Below are 18,850 nucleotides of genomic sequence, written 5' to 3' on the forward strand. Positions count from 1 at the left end.
GGCCGTTACATTGCAGAACCAAGGAAACACAGCACTGAGAGCTCATCCAGTAACATAGGACCTCTCCGGTTAGTGAAACATCAAGCCAGCATCAAGCTACTCTTACACAAAACTAAGACTGATTTACACATGGCTGGAATGCTGTTTCAGCCAATCAGCATACAGGATCCAAACTACCTGTTTTGTGAAAAAATGTAAGACCCACAGAATGTAGAGATAATGTATCTCATATAAATATATATATTTTTTAAAGGGTAAGAGTGTCTGCTAAATGACTAAAATGTAAAAAGTACAGTACCGTACTGTGATTACTTTCAATTAAAATTGTCAAAAAGAAACAAAAATATTGTCTCAGCAAAGAGCCATTTCTCAAGCAAGAATTTTGCGAGGAGTGTCTGAGAGTGGTCTGGGTGGGGAGGCCAAAACAAAAAAACGAGCTGTTATTGGCAGACGTCTTTTTTTTTAAAGTTCCAAAGCTATTTGAATTATTTAGCAGACGCCCCTGCCCAGAGAGACAGGAGCAATTAGGGTTAAGCGCCTTGCTCAAGGGCACATGGACACTTTTTTCACTTAGTCGGTTCTGGGATTCAAACCAGTGACTTTTCAGTTACTGGCCCAACGCTCTTAACTGCTACACTACCTGCCGTGGTCTTTTAACAAAGGTATCGTCTGGTGCTGTGACGAGGCAGGCCAAAACTCAATTAAACCAAAGCAGGCTGAAATTTAAGGCGGCCTTTTCAAACAGCTCGTACACTAAAAGGCATTATCTTAATTTTCACAATTTCACAGTATTATTTGTGGAAATGTATATAAAACACAGAAAAATATAGTTTTGACTGCACTGGGCCTTTAAAAGCTCAGCAGAACCTCACAAATGCTGTCCATCAGGCCTGAATCCAGTCAGATGAATGATTGACCGGGGTAAGGCAGTTCAAAGGTCTTTGTGTCAAGGCGTGGTGCCAGTTGTAGTACTCTTATGAGGTAGCTGAGGACTTTCCAATCCCAATATAAGACTGTGGTTAAATGTTAGTGGTGGGTGGTCACAATACACTATGCATTGGTTTAATTGAAAACAAATACATTCCCAGAAGAGGTCTCTTGGCTAAGCACAGGCCATATGTGTGAGTGTTTATGGTGTTTCAGTTCCAGTATCTGTGTTTGTCTGTCGGCTACGGTTTGATGGCTTATGATGTACCTCAACCGTATGAGAGTGCCTCTCTAGTTTCCATTTAGCCTACTTTATCCCTAATGTACAACCCGGGAACACAGTCAATACAGCAGTTTTGCAGGCATTAACTGTCATACACTAGCACTATAGAAGTTGCTAGCGGAGATTTGAAAAGACTTCCTGGAGTCAATAATAATCGCCAAGAAGGCTTTATAAATCGGTCAAAGAATTGAAATATGAAGCTAGTGCTGAACTTAAGATACTGGTTATTTGGGGTCTTCCCAAAGTCGTAAAACGAATCACTATACTGGTTTCTAAACAGGGTCCTTTGTTTTGAAACGTACGGAAAGAAGGCAGATGGAGACTCGGCTTGGCTACGGTAACACGAGCTTGAGTAGAGAGAGGAAATAAGGAGGAGGGCCACCGTCACGGAGAGAGATGTCTGCGCCCCCGTCCCTCAGAGAGAGCAGATGCAAGTCTGGCAGATGGGCTGAGACCCTTCGCATATGTTAGGAGGACACCGCTCCTAGCGTTCCCGGTCTCATCTTTGGCTGCTAAAAATCAGCTTCTGCTCCTCTTTCCCTTTCTATTTGTATCTCGGGACACGTCACCACCCTCTGTCAGGCAGGGCGAATGTGACCTCATTTTCTTGTATAGAGTTACTACTAGTTGCTGGTGGTGGTTGTTGTGCAGAATTTTACTAGGCCCAAATGCACAATGAGGATTGGTACGGAGAGTATTTTGGTTCAAGACAGTCAAGTGTTTTACAAGTACAGCACAAGTGTTTTGGGGCCTTTGGCCAATAAAGAGACACTCAGATCATCCTGATCTTGCTTTTAAAAATGCTGAGACTCCTCGTTGACCTCAACGCCCTCAAACTCTCTGGAGTCTTGTGGACGGTTGGCCTCCTGATTGGGATCACAGATCACTCCATTTAAATCAGTAGCTAATTAAAACAAGAGCTCACACTGTATATAGGCCACCATATGTTGTACTGTTGGGCACAATCAAGGGCCATGGGTCTGGAACAATCCCAGAAACAAACTTCACGGTTGTTTCAAATGCATTTGTATGGGGCTGTAAATGCGTCACAGTGTGATATTTGAAGGTAAAAAACTTTATCGCAAAAAATTAAAAATAGCAGTAGGCACCAGCCTGACAGCCTTGTGCCAATCTCAACAGGGCAAAGGGAGCACTAAGTGACTGACTCCGTGAACTGATCTCTGGGTCGACCGCAGGCAGATCACGTTCCCTGCGGCCACTGAAAACCATCAAAACAAAAAGGCTCTACAATGCCTCTTTCGGGGAGAGTGATGAATGCACTATTTTGACCATACAGACATATTAAAACACAATGATTATTGATTCAATAATACAGGGCATTCCTGAAAGTATTCAGATCCCTTCCATTTTTCCACATTTTGTTACATTACAGCCTTTAATTATTATTGTTATTTTTTAATTCCTCATCAATCGACACACAATAAATACCCCATAATGACAAAGCGAAAACTGATTTTTATATATTTTTTGCTTACAAATAAAAAAACGAAATATCTTATTTACATAAGTATTCAGACCCTTTGCTACGAGACTCGAAATTGAGCTCAGGTGCAGCCTGTTTCCATTGATCATCCTTGAGATGTTTCTTGATTGGAGTCCAACTGTGTTAAATTCAATTGGTTGCACATGATTTGGAGAGGCACACACCTGTCTATGTAAAGGTCCCACAGTAGACCGCGCATGTCAGAGCAAAAACCAAGCAATGAGGTCGAAGGAACTGTCCGTAGAGCTCCGAGACAGGATTGTATCAAGGCACAGATCTGGGGAAGGGTACCGACACATTTCTGCAGCATTGAAGGTCCCCAAGAACACAGTGGACTCCATCATTCTTAAATGGAAGAAGTTTGGAACCACAAGACTCTTCCTAGAGCTGGCCGCCCAGCCAAACTGAGCAATCTGGGGAGAGGGGCCTTGGTCAGGGAGGTGACCAAGAACCCGATGGTCACTCTGACAGAGCTCCAGAATGCCTCTGTGGAGATGGAAGAACCTTGCAAAAGGACAACCATATCTGCAGCACTCCACCAATCAGACAATACGGGGTATGAATACTTTGAGAATGCACTGTCCATATATGGGTATCCCTGGTGTTCCAATTGACAAGAAAAAAAAACCCTGAAACAGGCAGAGTAACATATAGACTCTCCTTGTGTTGTGGTGTTGCTCCCCTGTGAGCAAACTCTGGCTCTGGTCCAGTGTCTCTTCGGTTACCAGGGAAATGGGTGTTGAGGTACTCATGGATCCTTAAAGCCTGTTTACCTATAGATTCTGGGTCAACACACCTTGCGATTGATTTTCTCTGCTAGAGGTGTCAGGTAATCAGTGGCATTCTCGGTTAATTTATTATAGCCAAAGGCTAAGGGAAAGTATTAGACAGATCTTTGCTTAGCCAATGTGGATGGTGGATGAATTAAAATTAGGTAGCAATTTCTACATATTCCACAAGGCAAGTGTTTTATAATAAAAAACATCCCATCATCAGGCCATGAAAGCTAACCATTCTCATAGCTAATAGTGACGGGGGAGGGAGAATCGATAGTTACATATGTCCTCATTATTTTTGGACGATATTACACTGAACAAAATATAAACGGCAATATGCAATAATTTCAAAGATTTTACTGAGTTACAGTTCATATAAGGAAATCAGTCATTTGAAATGAATTCATTAGGATCTAATCTTTGGATTTCACATGACTGGGGATACAGATGTGCATCTGTTGGTCACGGATACCTTAAAAAAGGAAGGGGCGTGGATCAGAAACCAGTCAGTATCTGGTGTGACCCCATTTGCCTCATGCAGTGCGACATCTCCTTCGCATAGAGTTGATCCGGCTGTTGATTGTGGCCTGTGGAATATTGTCCCACTTCTCTTCAATGGCTGTGCGAAGTTGCTGGATATCAGCGGGAACTGGAACACGCTGTTGTACACATCGATCCAGATCATCCCAATATGCTCAAAGGGTGACACGTCTGGTGAGTATTCAGGCCATGGAATAACGGACATTTTCAGCTTCTAGGAATTGTGTAGAGATCCTTGCGACATGGGGCCATATCTTATCATGCTGAAACATGAGGTGATGGCGGCGGATGAATGGCACAACCATGGGCCTCAGGATCTCATGTTGTCTTTGTGCATTCAAATTGCAATCGATAAAATGTAATTGTGTTTGTTGTTTGTAGCTAATGCCTGCCTCCATGTGCTCCCGAGTGGCGCAGCGGTCTAAGGCACTGCATCTCACTGCATGAGGCGTCACTACAGACACCCTGGTTCGAATCCAGGCTGTGTCACATCCGGCCGTGATTGGGAGTCCCATAGGGCGGTGCACAATTGGCCCAGTGTCGTCCGGGTTAGGCCGGTGTAGGCCGCCATTGTAAATAAGCATTTGTTCTTAACTGACTTGCCTAGTTAAATAAAAGGTGAAATAAAAAATACCATCACTCCACCACCAAAATGGGGCATTCTGGCATCAGCAAATTCCTCGCCCACATGACACCATACATGTTGTCTGTCAGACACCTGGTACAAACCGGGATTCATCCATGAAGAGCACACTTCACCAGCGTGCCAGTGGCCATCGAAGGTGTGCCTTTGCCCACTGAAGTCGGTTACGACGCCAAATTGCAGTCAGGTCAAGACCCTGGTGAGGACGATGAGCTTCCCTGAGACATTCTTCAATTGTGGAAACCCACAGTTTCATCAGCTGTCCGGGTGGCTGTTCTCATACAATACCGCAGGCGGAGAAGCCGGATGGGGATGCCCTGGGCTGGCGTGGTTACACTTGGTCTTCGGTTGTGAGGCCGGTTGGATGTGCTGCCAAATTCTCTAAAATTACGAAGAGAAATTTACATTTAATTCTCTGCCAACACCTCTCGTGGACATCCCTTCAGTCAGCATGCCAATTGCACGCTCCCTCAAAACTTGAGACATCTGTGGCATTGTGTTGTGTGACAAAACTACACATTTTAGACTAGCCTTTTATTGTCCACAAGATGCGCCTGTGTAATGATCACGCTGTTTAATCAGCTTCTTGATATGCCACACTTGTCAAGTGGATGGATTATCTTGGCAAAGGAGAAATCCTCAATAACAGGGATGTAACCAAATTTGTGAACAAAATTAGAGAGAAATAAGCCTTTTATGCAGATGGAACATTTCTGGGATCCTTCAGCTCATGAACACTTTACGTATTGCGTTTATATTTTTTGTTCAATGCATATAGATATCGGTCTCCAAATGCTTTTACTTTCATTTCCATGACCCATCAAAACGTACCATGCTCTCTCTCGTCTCTCTGCAGCAGACATACGGCGATCAGTCACGTTTGTAACATTAAAATCGCAATAGAATTGCAGTATCCAATCGCAACACATATAGAATCGTGAGAATCACAATACATATCGGCACCGAAGTATCGTGAGAATACCATACCGTGAGGTCCCTGGCAATTCCCAGCCCTAATAGCTAATCCTTATTAACCCAACGCATCACTAGAAAGACCCTCGAAGACCCTGCTTAAGGACTCCTTCAGTGTAATTGGATGAAGTCAATCTCTTTATTGCGTAACCCACTGACACACAAATTCACTATGAGCATTGTCCTCACGGCACGTGTCTCGATACGACAGCTGACAACAGGGTCAGAACTACATCCCGTCGGCAGGAAGACGGGTTAAAACCCGATAAGCCCTTTACGACCTGACGGCAAATCAATTACGCCGATTTCAAAAAACGGCCTGCTTAACACATTCCTGGTGCTTGACACATTCAAACGGCTGCTAAGCTCTCCAGAGACCGTTCCCGCGAAAACACACGGGGCCACCCCTGAAGTCCATCGAAGCCCGTCTCCACACTACGCGGTGACATCAGCGGTGTCAATGAGCTACTTGAAGTGTGTTCCTTGTCAGAGGATGTTCATTTTTAAAAGATACATGGATGCGTGTTTAGAATGTCCAGACAACATGCAACTCAAATAGCGAGCAAGAGGAAGTAAGACACGTGACTACCCTCCCCCCCACTCCCCCCTCCCCAATAGAGTCAACGCGTCTCTATTCGTGGATCGGATTAGATCATTATTTGATCTATTGTGAATCCCATGAAAGCATACCACAGGACCATTTGCCACAATGATTGCTCGACTTTTCTGGCTATTTCCCACCAGGCTAAGACTTCAGTATGTCAGCTTTTGTAAGAAGACTGAACTGGAGATCATGTGGGCTATAGTTATAGTCTTTAAAAAAAAAAATCCTTCTCAACTCCTCCTTTCCTTCATTCCCTATTTCTACATCCTTGTGACCTGGAAACCCATATCAACAAATGTCAGTACGGTTTAAACAAAGGGAAGAAGTGTGTTCCCACTCTGTTCTCACTCGCCTGCTTCCACAAACCATATGGACACAGTCCTGTAACACATCATCAGTGACTCCTTATCAGAGGCCCGAAGCGGAACTAAAATAGCCTCATAACATTTTCTTCTATTCCTAATGTCTTTTTGTCTCTTCCCCTCCTCTCTCTCCTTTCCACGATCCTTCCTTCTGAGGGTCGGGGCCTCTCTCTATAGCAAAGCGGCAAACCATGGGTTGGGAATTGTAAAGGGTGAAAGGTTGTTAAAAAGGTCCTGGACTTGTGACCCTAACCCAGGCAGCCAGGTTCTGATGGTCCCCAAATGAATGAATGACCTCGGTTCAGTTCGATTACAGTAGACACATGAGCTACTGATGTTGCACTTCCTGTTTCTTCAGAAAGGACAAATAAATAATTGTAATAATGAGAGGAGAGGGAGAATTGGGGGGGGGCATGAATGGCTAAGAGGTCTGATCCAGGTAGCCCCCACCAGATCTAGCTCATTAAAATTCCACTGAGTTAAAAAGGCGGGAGACCCCCGACAAAATGCCCTCCGTTTTGCGCTATCACAGCCAACCGGGAGCATGTGTTTTACTCAGGGCCACAGAGATAAACACACTTAAACAACAGGAAAGCAAACAAACACAGCCAGAGAGAGAGAGAGAGAGAAGGATAAACACAGAAAGAGAAAGACTAAAATGGAATTCCTACTCATTGTTGCGCTCAGCAATGGTATCTCGCAAAGGTAGAGCACAAGAAAATGTTTTACAGCACTCTGATCAGGACGAAGGTCATTAGTGGTCAGAACATTGCTTTGCACGCTGCATGCAAGCAAAGACGTACTCCGAAACGACTGAATATGTCCATATTTGGTTATATCAAAGCACTAAACTGGACTCTTAAATAGAGTCTTGCATTTGATTACCTAAATTAACTAGGATAGTATGTAATTAGCTCATTAGCTAATGTGCCATGACGCCGGGAGTACCGCAGGTGCTCTCAGCAGCGGGGAGGCATGTCACGTGTCTCGTTTGAATGACATCACTGCCGGGCACATCTTGTGTCAGTGCTGACTTCACTTCCGACACGGACCTTAAATCCGTCAGGACAGCGTGGCTGACATGACCGTTATCTCAGCCCTCAAACCCTATCTCTACACAAAGGCTCTTCTTGGATTAGCATCCACCAGCAACACATCATCAAGGACTCCTCTGTTCATTCGCAAACAAACAGTGATACAGTGTCACGCTGTTCCTTCTTGTCGTTTCTCATTATTTCATTTGCATCAAAGAAAATATTGTGTGAACTAACTATGAGCGCTAAGATGAACTCAGCGGTGACTCGGTTGGCGAGGACGTTGCTGTGGTAAGTGCCATTGTGACTGATTGATCTGAGTCACATCTCCCTGTGTAATCACCAGCCAACAGTCTGTGGACCCCAGGTCTCAGCGGAACAACACACACACACACACACACACACACACACACATCTAAACTCCATCACACGGGTCTCAGCGCCCTGGCTCAGATTAGCCCAAACTTCATCTCTGGAAAGCCTTCATCTTTTCATCTTGTGTTTTGTGCTTTGAAGGGTTTCAGGGAAGGCAGGAGGGAAACAGAGCAGCTAATTAGGTTTAAAAATAACCTCTCGGGGAGAGAGACATGTAACATTCTCGTCCTGTTCTGCTCGGAGGGTGCAAGGCTTCGAAGTCTCACTGGCCGTAGCCACCTGTGGGTTACAAGCCGAAAAGATAATTGCCAGGTTTGCTCTATCTCCGCGCTATTAGGGGAACTAATTCGGAAGGACAGCGGACAGCATACCTGAGCTAGATGTGCATGACTGTAGGGGGAATTCTGGGATTTGACGTTGGCGTGGTCTCTCGGTGTGTCATGACCATGGGGACACACTGTGACACCACTGTGTGACCGTTATGTTGCTATGATGAGAATGAGTCTTACGCCCTCTCAGAGAGCAGAGGAGCTGATCAGAGTTTCCTAATCAAGCCTCGACTCTTCCACTGGCCATGGAAACACTCACTCACTCTAACTAAATCAATCCTTGACTGTTAATCTCAGCAGTCTTTACCTCCTACATGTCCTCACTCCTTCGAAGCTAGTTCGGGCAAAGTGCATCCCATGCTGTAGCCTACCCAGGCAGTGTTTCGCCGACTAGCCATACTGCATAATGAAACACGAGTGCTTCATTTATTCCATGGTGTTACGTTGCAACACTCAGCGACAGGTTATGCAAGGGTTGGAAACAACAAACTAGTCTTTGATTCGTGTGTGGACCGTACATCAAGGTCAGACCAAAAGCAGACCAGGCTGTACTGTATAGAGAGAGGCTCTGTTCTAAAGACATAGATCATACAGTAACCACTACATACATACATACATACATGCATAACATACACACATACAATACACACCATACATACCATACATACCTAACGCAGACACCTGTACTACAGCTGCCTGAGAGGGACAACTGCATGGAAACTAACCCGCTCACACACAGCCCAGTCATTATTGGCATGTGCTGGAAACTCACACCTGTCGGTGCTGCTACTAAGTAAGCATCCAGGAATCAAAAAATCGGCCACTGAACATTTACAGGCTCCACAGCATTGTGATCAACGCACTTCAGTGGCTTAGTGAGACGTTGGTCTGTGTCTTACCTCCTGCCGAACAGTTTGAGGCCAGTGAAGGGTTTGCTTGGCCTTCGGTCCGCGTCCGGGTGCTCCTCGTCAGGTAAGAGGGCGGAGGGCAGGTCTGAGTTGGAAGAGGAGGCGGAGGTGGCCGTGACGGCATTCTGTCCGTCCCACAGGGAGCCCGGGTTTGAGTCGGACCCAGTCAGGCCAGGCCCTGCCCCCTGGTCACACGGTGGCTCCATGGCAGTCTCTCCGTCAGCCACTAACGCAGGTCCACTCCAGAGTAGGGGCTCAAAGTGCTCCAGGAGTCACAACGTCCTCATGGCTGTAGCCGCAGCAAAAATGGCAACAACAGTAATTCTCTACCGGGCTTACCTCAGTCACTCCCACCTTCCTAAGACCAAACAAGATAACAGAGAAGAGAAAAGTCAGAGAGAGATGCTCAGGCTCCCAGGTCCTGATTAGCCTCCATGTGGAGTAAGCGTCCCATTCTGCCGGAGAGAGAGGTAATCCTTTGAGCCATGTCCTGTATTATTCTTTGTCTCTCCCCTCTGTTGCTCCCCTTCTCTTTCCCTCAAGTTCCAACAGCACACTTCCACCAGCACACGTCCTGCTGCAGATTTCAATCCCGGAGTCCTTGATCCATTGGCTTCAAGCAGAGGTTGCTTCTTAGGATTTGTTGTTTCCTTCATTCCTTTTTTCTCCCCTCTCCTCTGCTCCTTCTCTCACTTCACACCCCCCCCTCCTTTGAGAACCTCTGTCTTCCGTTTCCCTGATCCTCTGCTGTCCGTACTGCTCTCCCTGCTGCTCACGCTCAATTATGCACTCACACAGCTCCCTCTCTCAGGACTGCAACAGTCCAGGAAGTGTCAAATCCAGAAGAGGCACTCATAGGACCCCAAGATTAGGTGCCTATTCAGCTGCCTGCTTGTTTTTCCTGTCTTTCAGTGTGTAGCTTGTACTCTCCACTCGCTGCTCTCTCTCTTTCTCCCCCTCTCCCCTCCGCTGGTGGTTCATTAGAAATACATGAGAGACAGGGAGAAGGAGGGGGAGAAGAAGGAAAGCCCAGAACACTCCACCATAAGCCCTGTGTGGTGTGGGAGTACGACAAACTCCCTGTGACTGCTTGCCTGTCAGTGTGGAAGTGTGAGTATTGTGCTAGACACTTCCCACTGACACAGCCAGCCTGCTTGTTCTCGCTCAGTCGCCAAGTTGCTCCGCCTCACTCACAAAAACATCAGAGACAGACAGATGTGGAGAGATGCTAGATGGACGGGGAGCGTGTGTGTGTGTGTGTGTGTGTATGATGTCTATGTTCCATTTGTTGATCCAGTCGATTGCTCACTTTTTCTCTGTGTGGATAAGAGTTTCCAGCTTTGGCACCAAGAACTGCAGCATGTTCAGTTGCCAGCCTACTCAAACATTACATAAAGACGGATAGAAAGCCCACGCCATCCACTTGGTATGGCTTAAAACGCACACTATAGAGTGCAATGCGTCAACACTGCTGGGTTCAGCTGTTCCTTCATCCAGGCCCCCGAGTCAGTGGATAACGGTTATAGCACAAACTTTACTCTGTCTAATTAGAAAATGTCCACCGTGGCGTCTGTGAAGTAGCCTCAGCTGGGGAGTCCTCTCTACCCCCCCCCCCCCCCTCCCGACACATTTATTGTCTTATCTTTATCTCATCTATGGTCAAAAAGTAATACAGACTCTCTCTCTCTCTCGCTCTTTGTCTTACACACAAATAGTGATTTTCCGCCTCTATTACATTAGCATCAGATTGAGATAACCGGAGGAAAGTGTCCACCCACCATCATGTATGGATATGAGTCACCTAAATGATCAGGCGAAGGAGACCCTGGACTGACGCCATCAGAGGATCCCTAAAACAGGCTCCTCGGTGTCTGCTGGGCAGAAAATAGGACGGCCCCAGCCCTGTTCATTCGTTTAGTTGTCCTCAAAATGGGAATATCTTTCAAATAAACCATGTTAGAAATAAGGTTTTCAGCAGACTCGCCATCGCTAGAAGGTGTACGTGCGGCTTCATACTTGGGGATCAAATCCACACCAAATGCCACGTCACAAACCAGTTAGCTCCTCGCACTGCTCCCCTTTCTAATCAAGCGAATCAATCACCAGGTTTTTAGAGCGCCCTCTGCATCAATAATGCATCAGGCCACGAGGAGGAAGAGAGATGGGAGCGTCACACAGACAGGGCTGGATACAGGACTCCAGTTATTCCACCAGACGACCTATTAGTCACAAAACAACAGTGAGGAAAGATACACGACTCCTACAAGAGCCTCAAGCAACTACCACGTCACTAAGCCAGACATAGGCTACCAAGCAAGACCACGGTTGATGTTACCACTGCACATATGTTACTACATGTGCAATTGAGAGTTTTTGTGTCAATGTGAGTCACGCCATCGAGAGCTGGAGAAGAGGAACCTCACTGATAAGCAGCAGGTTCAGGCTTTGGAGGCTCTGACCGTCCCGTCCCGTCCCAGCACTGGTCACACCAGGCACAGTCTCAGCCTAATGGACCACACTGTAGTTAACAGGATCAATTAGGAAGTGTTAGGTCCAGGATATGGGGTTCTGGAGTGCCTTCCCATCTGGGATCACGTCACGACCCAATTACATTATGGGGGTGGGCTGTTTCTGTGGAGAGACCTTTCATCCCCTGTGATTCAAAAAGCAAGTGTCTTCTGTCCGCGTTGCAATCTCTTTATAACAAACATCACCGTAGGTCAATATCACTGCAATATTTTATAGTCGGTCGATATTTTATGACAGTGCATTCGGAAAGGATTCAGACCCTGTCACTTTTCCCACGTTGTTACATTACAGCCTTATTCTAAAATTCTAAAATAAATGACAAAGGTGAAAAAAGGTTTTGACATTTTTGCCAATTTATTAAAAATAAACAGAAATATATTATTTACATAAGTATTCAGACCCTTTGCTGTGAGACTCGAAATTGAGCTCAGGCGCATCCTGTTTCCACTGATCATCCTTGAGATGTTTCTATAACTTGAAAACCTGCTCCAGAGCATCACTGGTAAAATCTTATCGAACTACGAGACAGCAGTCCCTCAGATTATAGAAGGATCTGTGATTGAGATCTCAGTAGATGTGGTTGGTTGGTCATTAGATTAGCTGACCAATGAGAGCATTAGTTTTTTTGTAGGCACTAATGGAGGCTTTCTCCGTTATGGCCTGTTGGCCAAAGACTAGGGGGAAATTAATAAGATTTTTGTAGGGTTTTTGGATAGAACGCAGAAAATAAGGTCTGGCTTAAAACAGGCTTAAAACATATTATACATTCTGTTCTGGGAGATAATCTTCATCAGCTAACGTCACTTTTTTGTGCATTTTTAAGCATTTAAGTAATCAAAACAAGCACATAAAGGCTTCATAATTCATAAAAAGGTCCTGTTAACTGACGTCTCATAACCTCAGACCTTATTTTCGGTGTTCATCCCAAAAACCCATTCTTTCCCCAATTAATTTCCCCCATAGGAATGGGCAACGAACCAGAGGTAGAAAATGCTAACTCATTTCCGTTTTTTTAGGACTACAAGCTGGAGAGATCTATTAGCGGTTGGGACTGGGAGAAGAGGCCAAACAGAGCTGCAATTCATGCAGAGGCTAGTATATCCCAGGGGGAGAGGGGGAGCATTGGAGGGGTAGTAGAGAAGTAGAGGTAGACTGGGACAGGACTCTACAGGTGAGGAGGAACAGCGGAATGTAGAGAAACAGACAGATTATTGGGGAGCACCAGAACCTGTGGGGTTGAGGGAGAAGGCCTCATACTGAACACTGAGCAGACAATCTTTACTGTGCAGATTGAATAAAATCAGTATTTCCCACTTGAAACAGTCATCAGGCCACCGCATGGCTACAACATTGTGGCCATACAGTAAATACAAGGGGTGCAGAGTCCACAGACAGCAAAGTGGCTGATCTGTCAACAAGTAAATAGATAAGCATGACCCGGATTGGCAGGCCTCTATTTTTAGGTCTACCTGAAAATTCCACATTCCTGGGCAGCTTAGGGCACTAGCAGCAGCATGGCCCCTCTAGCTGTCCTGTTGTCACTTTCTACTACCTTGACAGGAAGGAAGTGATGTCACCAGCGGGGGAGTTGTACTCACTTCACGACTGAACCGCGAACGGCAAGGTGCTTCCTGCTATTCTTCCATTCGCTTCTGTTTTGGTCCTATTTCTTTCCCTCAGAGGGGTATACTACAAAACAGGATCAACTAGCTAACTTGCCTAAATATTTGGATTATTTTTATTTTTTTTCAGAGAGACAAGCTTGAAATGGACATGGTCTGATTGACTTAACAACCAAAAATGCATATCTATGTTTAGCTTATTTTTTGTAGTAGTAGTAGTTATTTCTGTCTGTTTATCGAAGTTAGTTGGCTAACTCATTGATCGTCCTTCTTAGTATACCCCTCAGCTGTGTTACATGTGGGAGAAGCATCCAAACCGCAACACACAGCATGGTTTCAACTGTCAAAAGTAGAGGACCCACAACAGCTCAAAGAGAATAGGAACTTCTATTCCAAGAAAGGAATAGGCTCAGACAGAGAAAGCTTCACACTATAGGCCCACTGTATAAAATAGTGAATTTCCTCTATATTGCCTCTAGTTACGGAACACAAGAGGCAGAAGGACATACAGTGAAGAGAACAGCAGTCATAGCACGGATGATGGATGACTATGTGACTAAACAGAAACCCAGACAGTGAGACAGACGGATAAGCAGATGGAGATACGGTACAAAACAAGTAGAGGTTTAGGGCGCCACCCCGTGGGTATGTGGTGCAACTGAGTTATTCCTCCCCCCCAGGGGTGAATTAATGACCCACACTCCTGTACTAAGTAAATAACATGTGGATACATTGTTTGATGAGTGAAAAGCCTTCAGACAAAATGGGGATAATATAACCAAAAAATAAGTGTGAATGTTACGATATACGTATTTTCTTTTTATAGAGAATTGTGCATCCAATTCAAATGAGCAGAAGTCAGATGTTGCAATTATCAGATGTGGCAGAAATGAGAACTAAAAAATGCTAATTCTTCCAGAACAAGACAAATATCCAGACCTTGACTATTGCCCACTGTCATAGAAGCAGCGTCATCCTGAAACAGCACAACTTCAGCATCTCACGACATTTAGTCTTCACCCGGGTTCATCCCAGTCAAATTTGCTGGCTAATGGACAACTTTCTAGAACGTTATACAGCTCTGTTTTATTTCATAAATGAATCCCATACTGGTCGATGGCCAAGATCTTTATAAGTGGACACGCCAAAACTACATTTCTAAGTTCGACACAACACAGCAAATAAACACCCGTTCACAAGCCATCTTAGTGTTCAGCATCTATAACCCAAGTAAAACTTTAAGTAGTATACTCGTAGACATACTAAACTGAAAGTCCCATGGAACAAATCAAAACAAGAATATAGAGAAATGTTTCCATAGTCTAGGTTTCACACCACGTTCTAGCCATTAGTGGTTTGTGACCAAAATACCAAGAGAAGTAAAGAGCACACACCACTACCTGTGAGTGGGGGCAAGCGGAGGGGTTGGAGGGACGTCCCACTTCCCCCGGTGACCCCACATATCCAGTCCTTTGTCCCCTCTCTGGCTTCCTTTGTGGTGGCTCACCAAAGAGCAGTCTTCCTTGTCCTGTCTAGCATTCCTGTGTCAGCCTGTCAGTCCCACAACACAAACCTGGCAACGAGTTACAGAGCTCCAGTCCAACTGACAACTGTGCTGACAACTGTGCGGTCTGTCTGTCGGTCTCTCAGGACTATCTTATTTCTCTCTTCCCCCCCGTCCACTTCTGCTCACTTCCTGTTTCATGACTTCCTCATGGCTTGTGACATAAGCCAGTGAGTGTAAGAGATTGAGAGGGGGGAAGAAAGAACGAGAGAGAGAGAGGGGGAGGGGGGAGAGAAAGTGAGCGAGAGGGGAAGAAAAAAAGAAAGAGAAAAATCTAAAAACTGGCTAAAAATAAAACTGGCTATTTTTAGACAGCTGGAGGAGATTCCCCCTACCCCCAATGTTTATCTTTGATAGTTGATGGGGAGGGCATGTAGCAATAAAAAGTAAGGCCTTGAATCCTACACTACCTGTCATATCTACGGAGTTACAGTATGCCTAGACATTTGACCTCAGTGTTGTTCACGGATTGGACAGTATCGCAATTGTAAAAGCTAACGGGCAGACAAGTTCAGTTGAATTTCACTTATTGCTTGGCACACGTACTACAACAATAAACAGTTGGAAGCGAGAGGACTGAGGAGAGATGTCTCCGTTTGTCTCCAAGCCTCCTTGATTTCGCTTGCATTCCTGGCTGATAGTGTAGCGCTGTGTGAGCAGAAAGGCGAGGAGCAGAGCAGACCGGGCTGCTGCACAACCTTACACGTGAAAAGGGATTGCTGTAAAAGACAGCGGGAATAAGAGTATGTGAGTGCGAGACGGACAAACAGAAAGGACCGAAATAGAAAAGGAGGACGTGTGAGTGGCAGACGCAGACGGAGAGGACATGCAGAATATAGAAAGAGAAAAAGAGGAAAAACGAAGACCGACATCTGTCACGGGGACCATCTGGTCTCTTATCTCTTCAGTCTGACATCAGAGTTAAGGCATCAGGCTGTCCCTGTCCCTTCTCATCATATAGATCAGGCCTGAGCCAAATACGCCCACGAGACGAGATCCGTCACCCGGCCAGCAGGTTAACAGCAGCCCGCGGTGGACATTTGAAATGTATTTGTTTTATGTAGTCAAGTGAATGCCACTTAGGTCATCGATCCGTCGAGGTCAGAGGTCATCGATCCGTGCGAGTAACATCCAATGTCCGCTAAAGCGGTTGAGACGGAAAGAGTAGTTTGCCTCTAGGTTTTGAACGATTGGGGGTATAGCCACTCTAAACAAATATATAAAAACGTAACATGCAACAATTTCAAAGATTTTACCGAGTTACAGTTTATATAAGGGAATCAATAAATTGAAATTAATTCATTAGTGCCCTAATCTATGGATTTCACATGACTGGGAATACAGATATGAATCTGTTGGTCAGAGATACCTTAAAAAAAAGGTAGGGGCGTAGATCAGAAAGCCAGTCAGTATCTGGTGTGACCACCACCATTTGCACTCATGCAGCGCGACACATCTCCTTCGTATAAAGTTGATCAGGCTGTTGATTGTGGTCTGTGGATTATTGTCTCACTCCTCTTCAATGGCTGTGCGAAGTTGCTGGATATTGGCGGGAACTGGAACGCTGTCATTCACGTCGATCCAGAGTATCCTAACATGGTCAATGGGTGACATGTCTGGTGAGTATGCAGGCCAAGCAATAACTGGGACTTTTTCAGCTTACAGGAATTGTGTACAGATTCTTGCGACATGGGACCGTGTATTATCGTGCTGAGGTGATGGCAGCGCTGGAATATCATGACAATGGGCCTCAGAATCTCATTACAGCATCTCTGTCCATTCAAATTGCCGTCGATTAAATGCAATTGTGTTCGTTGTCCGTAGCTTATGCCTGCCCATACAATAACCCCACTGCCACCATGCAGCATTCTGGTCACAACGTTGACATCAGCAAACCGCTCCCCACACGACACCATACACGCAGTCTGCTATCTGCCTGGTACAGTTAAAACTGGGATTCATCCGTGAAGAACACCCTTCTTTAGCGTGCCAGTGGCCATCGAAGGTGAGATTTTGCCCACTGAAGAAGTTGGTTACGACGCTGAACTGCAGTCAGGTCAAGATCCTGGTGAGGACAACGAGCACACAGAGGAGCTTTCCGGAGACGGTTTCTGACAGTTCATCAGCTGTCCGGGTGGCTGGTCTCAGACAATCCCGCAGGTGAAGAAGCCGAATGTGGGGGTCCTGGGATGGCATGGTTACACGTGGTCTGTGGTTGTGAGGCTAGTTGAGAGGCTGGTTGGACGTACTGCCAAATTCTGGAAAACGACATTGGTAGAGAAATGAACATTCAATTCTCTGGCAACAGCTCTGGTGTATATTCCTGCCGTCAGCATGCCAATTGCACACTCCCTCAAAACATCTGTGGCATTGTAGAGTGGCCTTTTATTGTCCCCAGCACAAGGTGAACCTGTGTACTGATTGTGCTGTTTAATCAGCTTCTTGATATGCCACACCTGTCAGGTGGATCTTGGCAAAGTAGGAGCCGCTCACTAATAGGGATGTAAACAAAAATGTCTGCAACATTTTTTTTTTGAGAAATAAGGGACGTTATATTTCAGCTCATTAAACATTGGATCACCACTTCACATGTTGCGTTTATATATTTTTGTTCCGTGTATATTATAGACGGTCTGTCACACACTATTGTCAGCATGAAACACAGTAGCTGTTCGTAACGTGTAGTTGTCCATGGCATAGCAACTGACCTCATCCCTTATTCTTGGAGCTTTCTACCACCAGACGTTACCATCAGAAATGTTGCATGGCGATGTGTTCCAAAAGACCTTATGCCACTTCAACTGAAGTGTCAGAGCTGTTTAAGTGTGTGAAGCTCAGGGCTGCAGGATATTTATATGCCGGCTTCTTGAGAAACGCTGACTGAATTCGATAGGAGGTCAAAGTGAGGAACCATGAGATTGGTTAGCAGTCACATAGACCACAAAGAGATAGCTGCATTGAGCCAAGTGCCACTCAGACCCCTGAAAAGAACAGTCTGAACTCTCTGACTCCCTCTCTGACTGTACGGTGCTGTGCATTCAAGCCCTACTGCCAGAGGGGTTTAGAAACGGATCGATTATTTGTTGTTGAGTCACTGGCCGTAGAGTCACATCAGGCTCGCTTGTATGTGAACTGACAGTCTGCCATGTGCCACTTTTAGCTGTTTATCAAACCTCTCAAGACGAGACACGGTGTTCTGTTTTAGTTGAGTGGCTGTATGGTTCTGCTTTTAGTACAGTACAGAGCTAACTTCTCTTTGGGTTGATGCGGCAGTGCGTGGGAGGCAAAGTTCAAACTCACACTGCCACCAGGCTGATTTTAACACCGGCAAGGAATGCAGACATGTACATGGTGGTAGATATCACGTGTAATGAATCCCTTTGATCAAGGGTATTACGGGTGAAAGAAAATCCAACCAACATTGCGAATTTACTGAATTTGTACATGCAGCACACACACACACACACACACACACACACGCGTGTAGATGATCAAAGATGAGAGTAAATGGCCAGGGAAGGTGGAGTGATGACTGTCCTGCAGGATGGCTCTCCATTCTGTTTCTCTGTACAGTCTCTTTGGTTAGCTAGACATGGCACACGTGCGTTTTGGCCTAGACTTTCATCTCTATTTGGCCAATTTCAGCCGACCAAAGGGTTCTGCTCTCAGTCTCTTATGTTCTCCTGATGAAAGAGAATCACTCTCCCTCCCCTTTCTAACCCCCTCCATGTCTACCTGCCCCTCTCTCTCATTGTTGGCCCTGTGCATTTATACGCAGATTCATTTAGTCTGAAAAAAAAAAAAGATAAGGCCTTGAAGTACTTACAACCTACTCATTTTAGATGCACAGTGCATGTCTGGTTTAAAAGCACAGGTGA

The 18,850-nt window shown here is 45.5% G+C and overlaps 1 protein-coding gene across 5 annotated transcripts in view; it reads right to left on the reverse strand.

The window, feature by feature from the left end:
• LOC110526199 (diacylglycerol kinase zeta) overlaps window positions 1-18,850 on the reverse strand; it is a 124,633-nt gene that overhangs the window by 92,820 nt on the left and 12,963 nt on the right. Inside the window, exon 1 of one of the 5 annotated variants that reach the window (XM_036980565.1) lies at window positions 14,809-15,109. The exons of 2 other annotated variants lie outside the window; for them this stretch is intronic. In XM_036980565.1, coding sequence (XP_036836460.1) covers window positions 14,809-14,870 — 62 coding nt within the window. In that variant the 5' untranslated portion in view covers window positions 14,871-15,109. Of the gene's footprint in view, window positions 1-9,248; window positions 10,234-14,808; window positions 15,110-18,850 lie in introns of those variants that run through there. 2 more of the 5 variants (XM_036980560.1, XM_036980564.1) reach the window with 2 other exon arrangements.

The sequence above is a fragment of the Oncorhynchus mykiss genome, chromosome 6, assembly GCF_013265735.2.
Source record: "Oncorhynchus mykiss isolate Arlee chromosome 6, USDA_OmykA_1.1, whole genome shotgun sequence".
Lineage (NCBI taxonomy): Eukaryota > Metazoa > Chordata > Actinopteri > Salmoniformes > Salmonidae > Oncorhynchus > Oncorhynchus mykiss.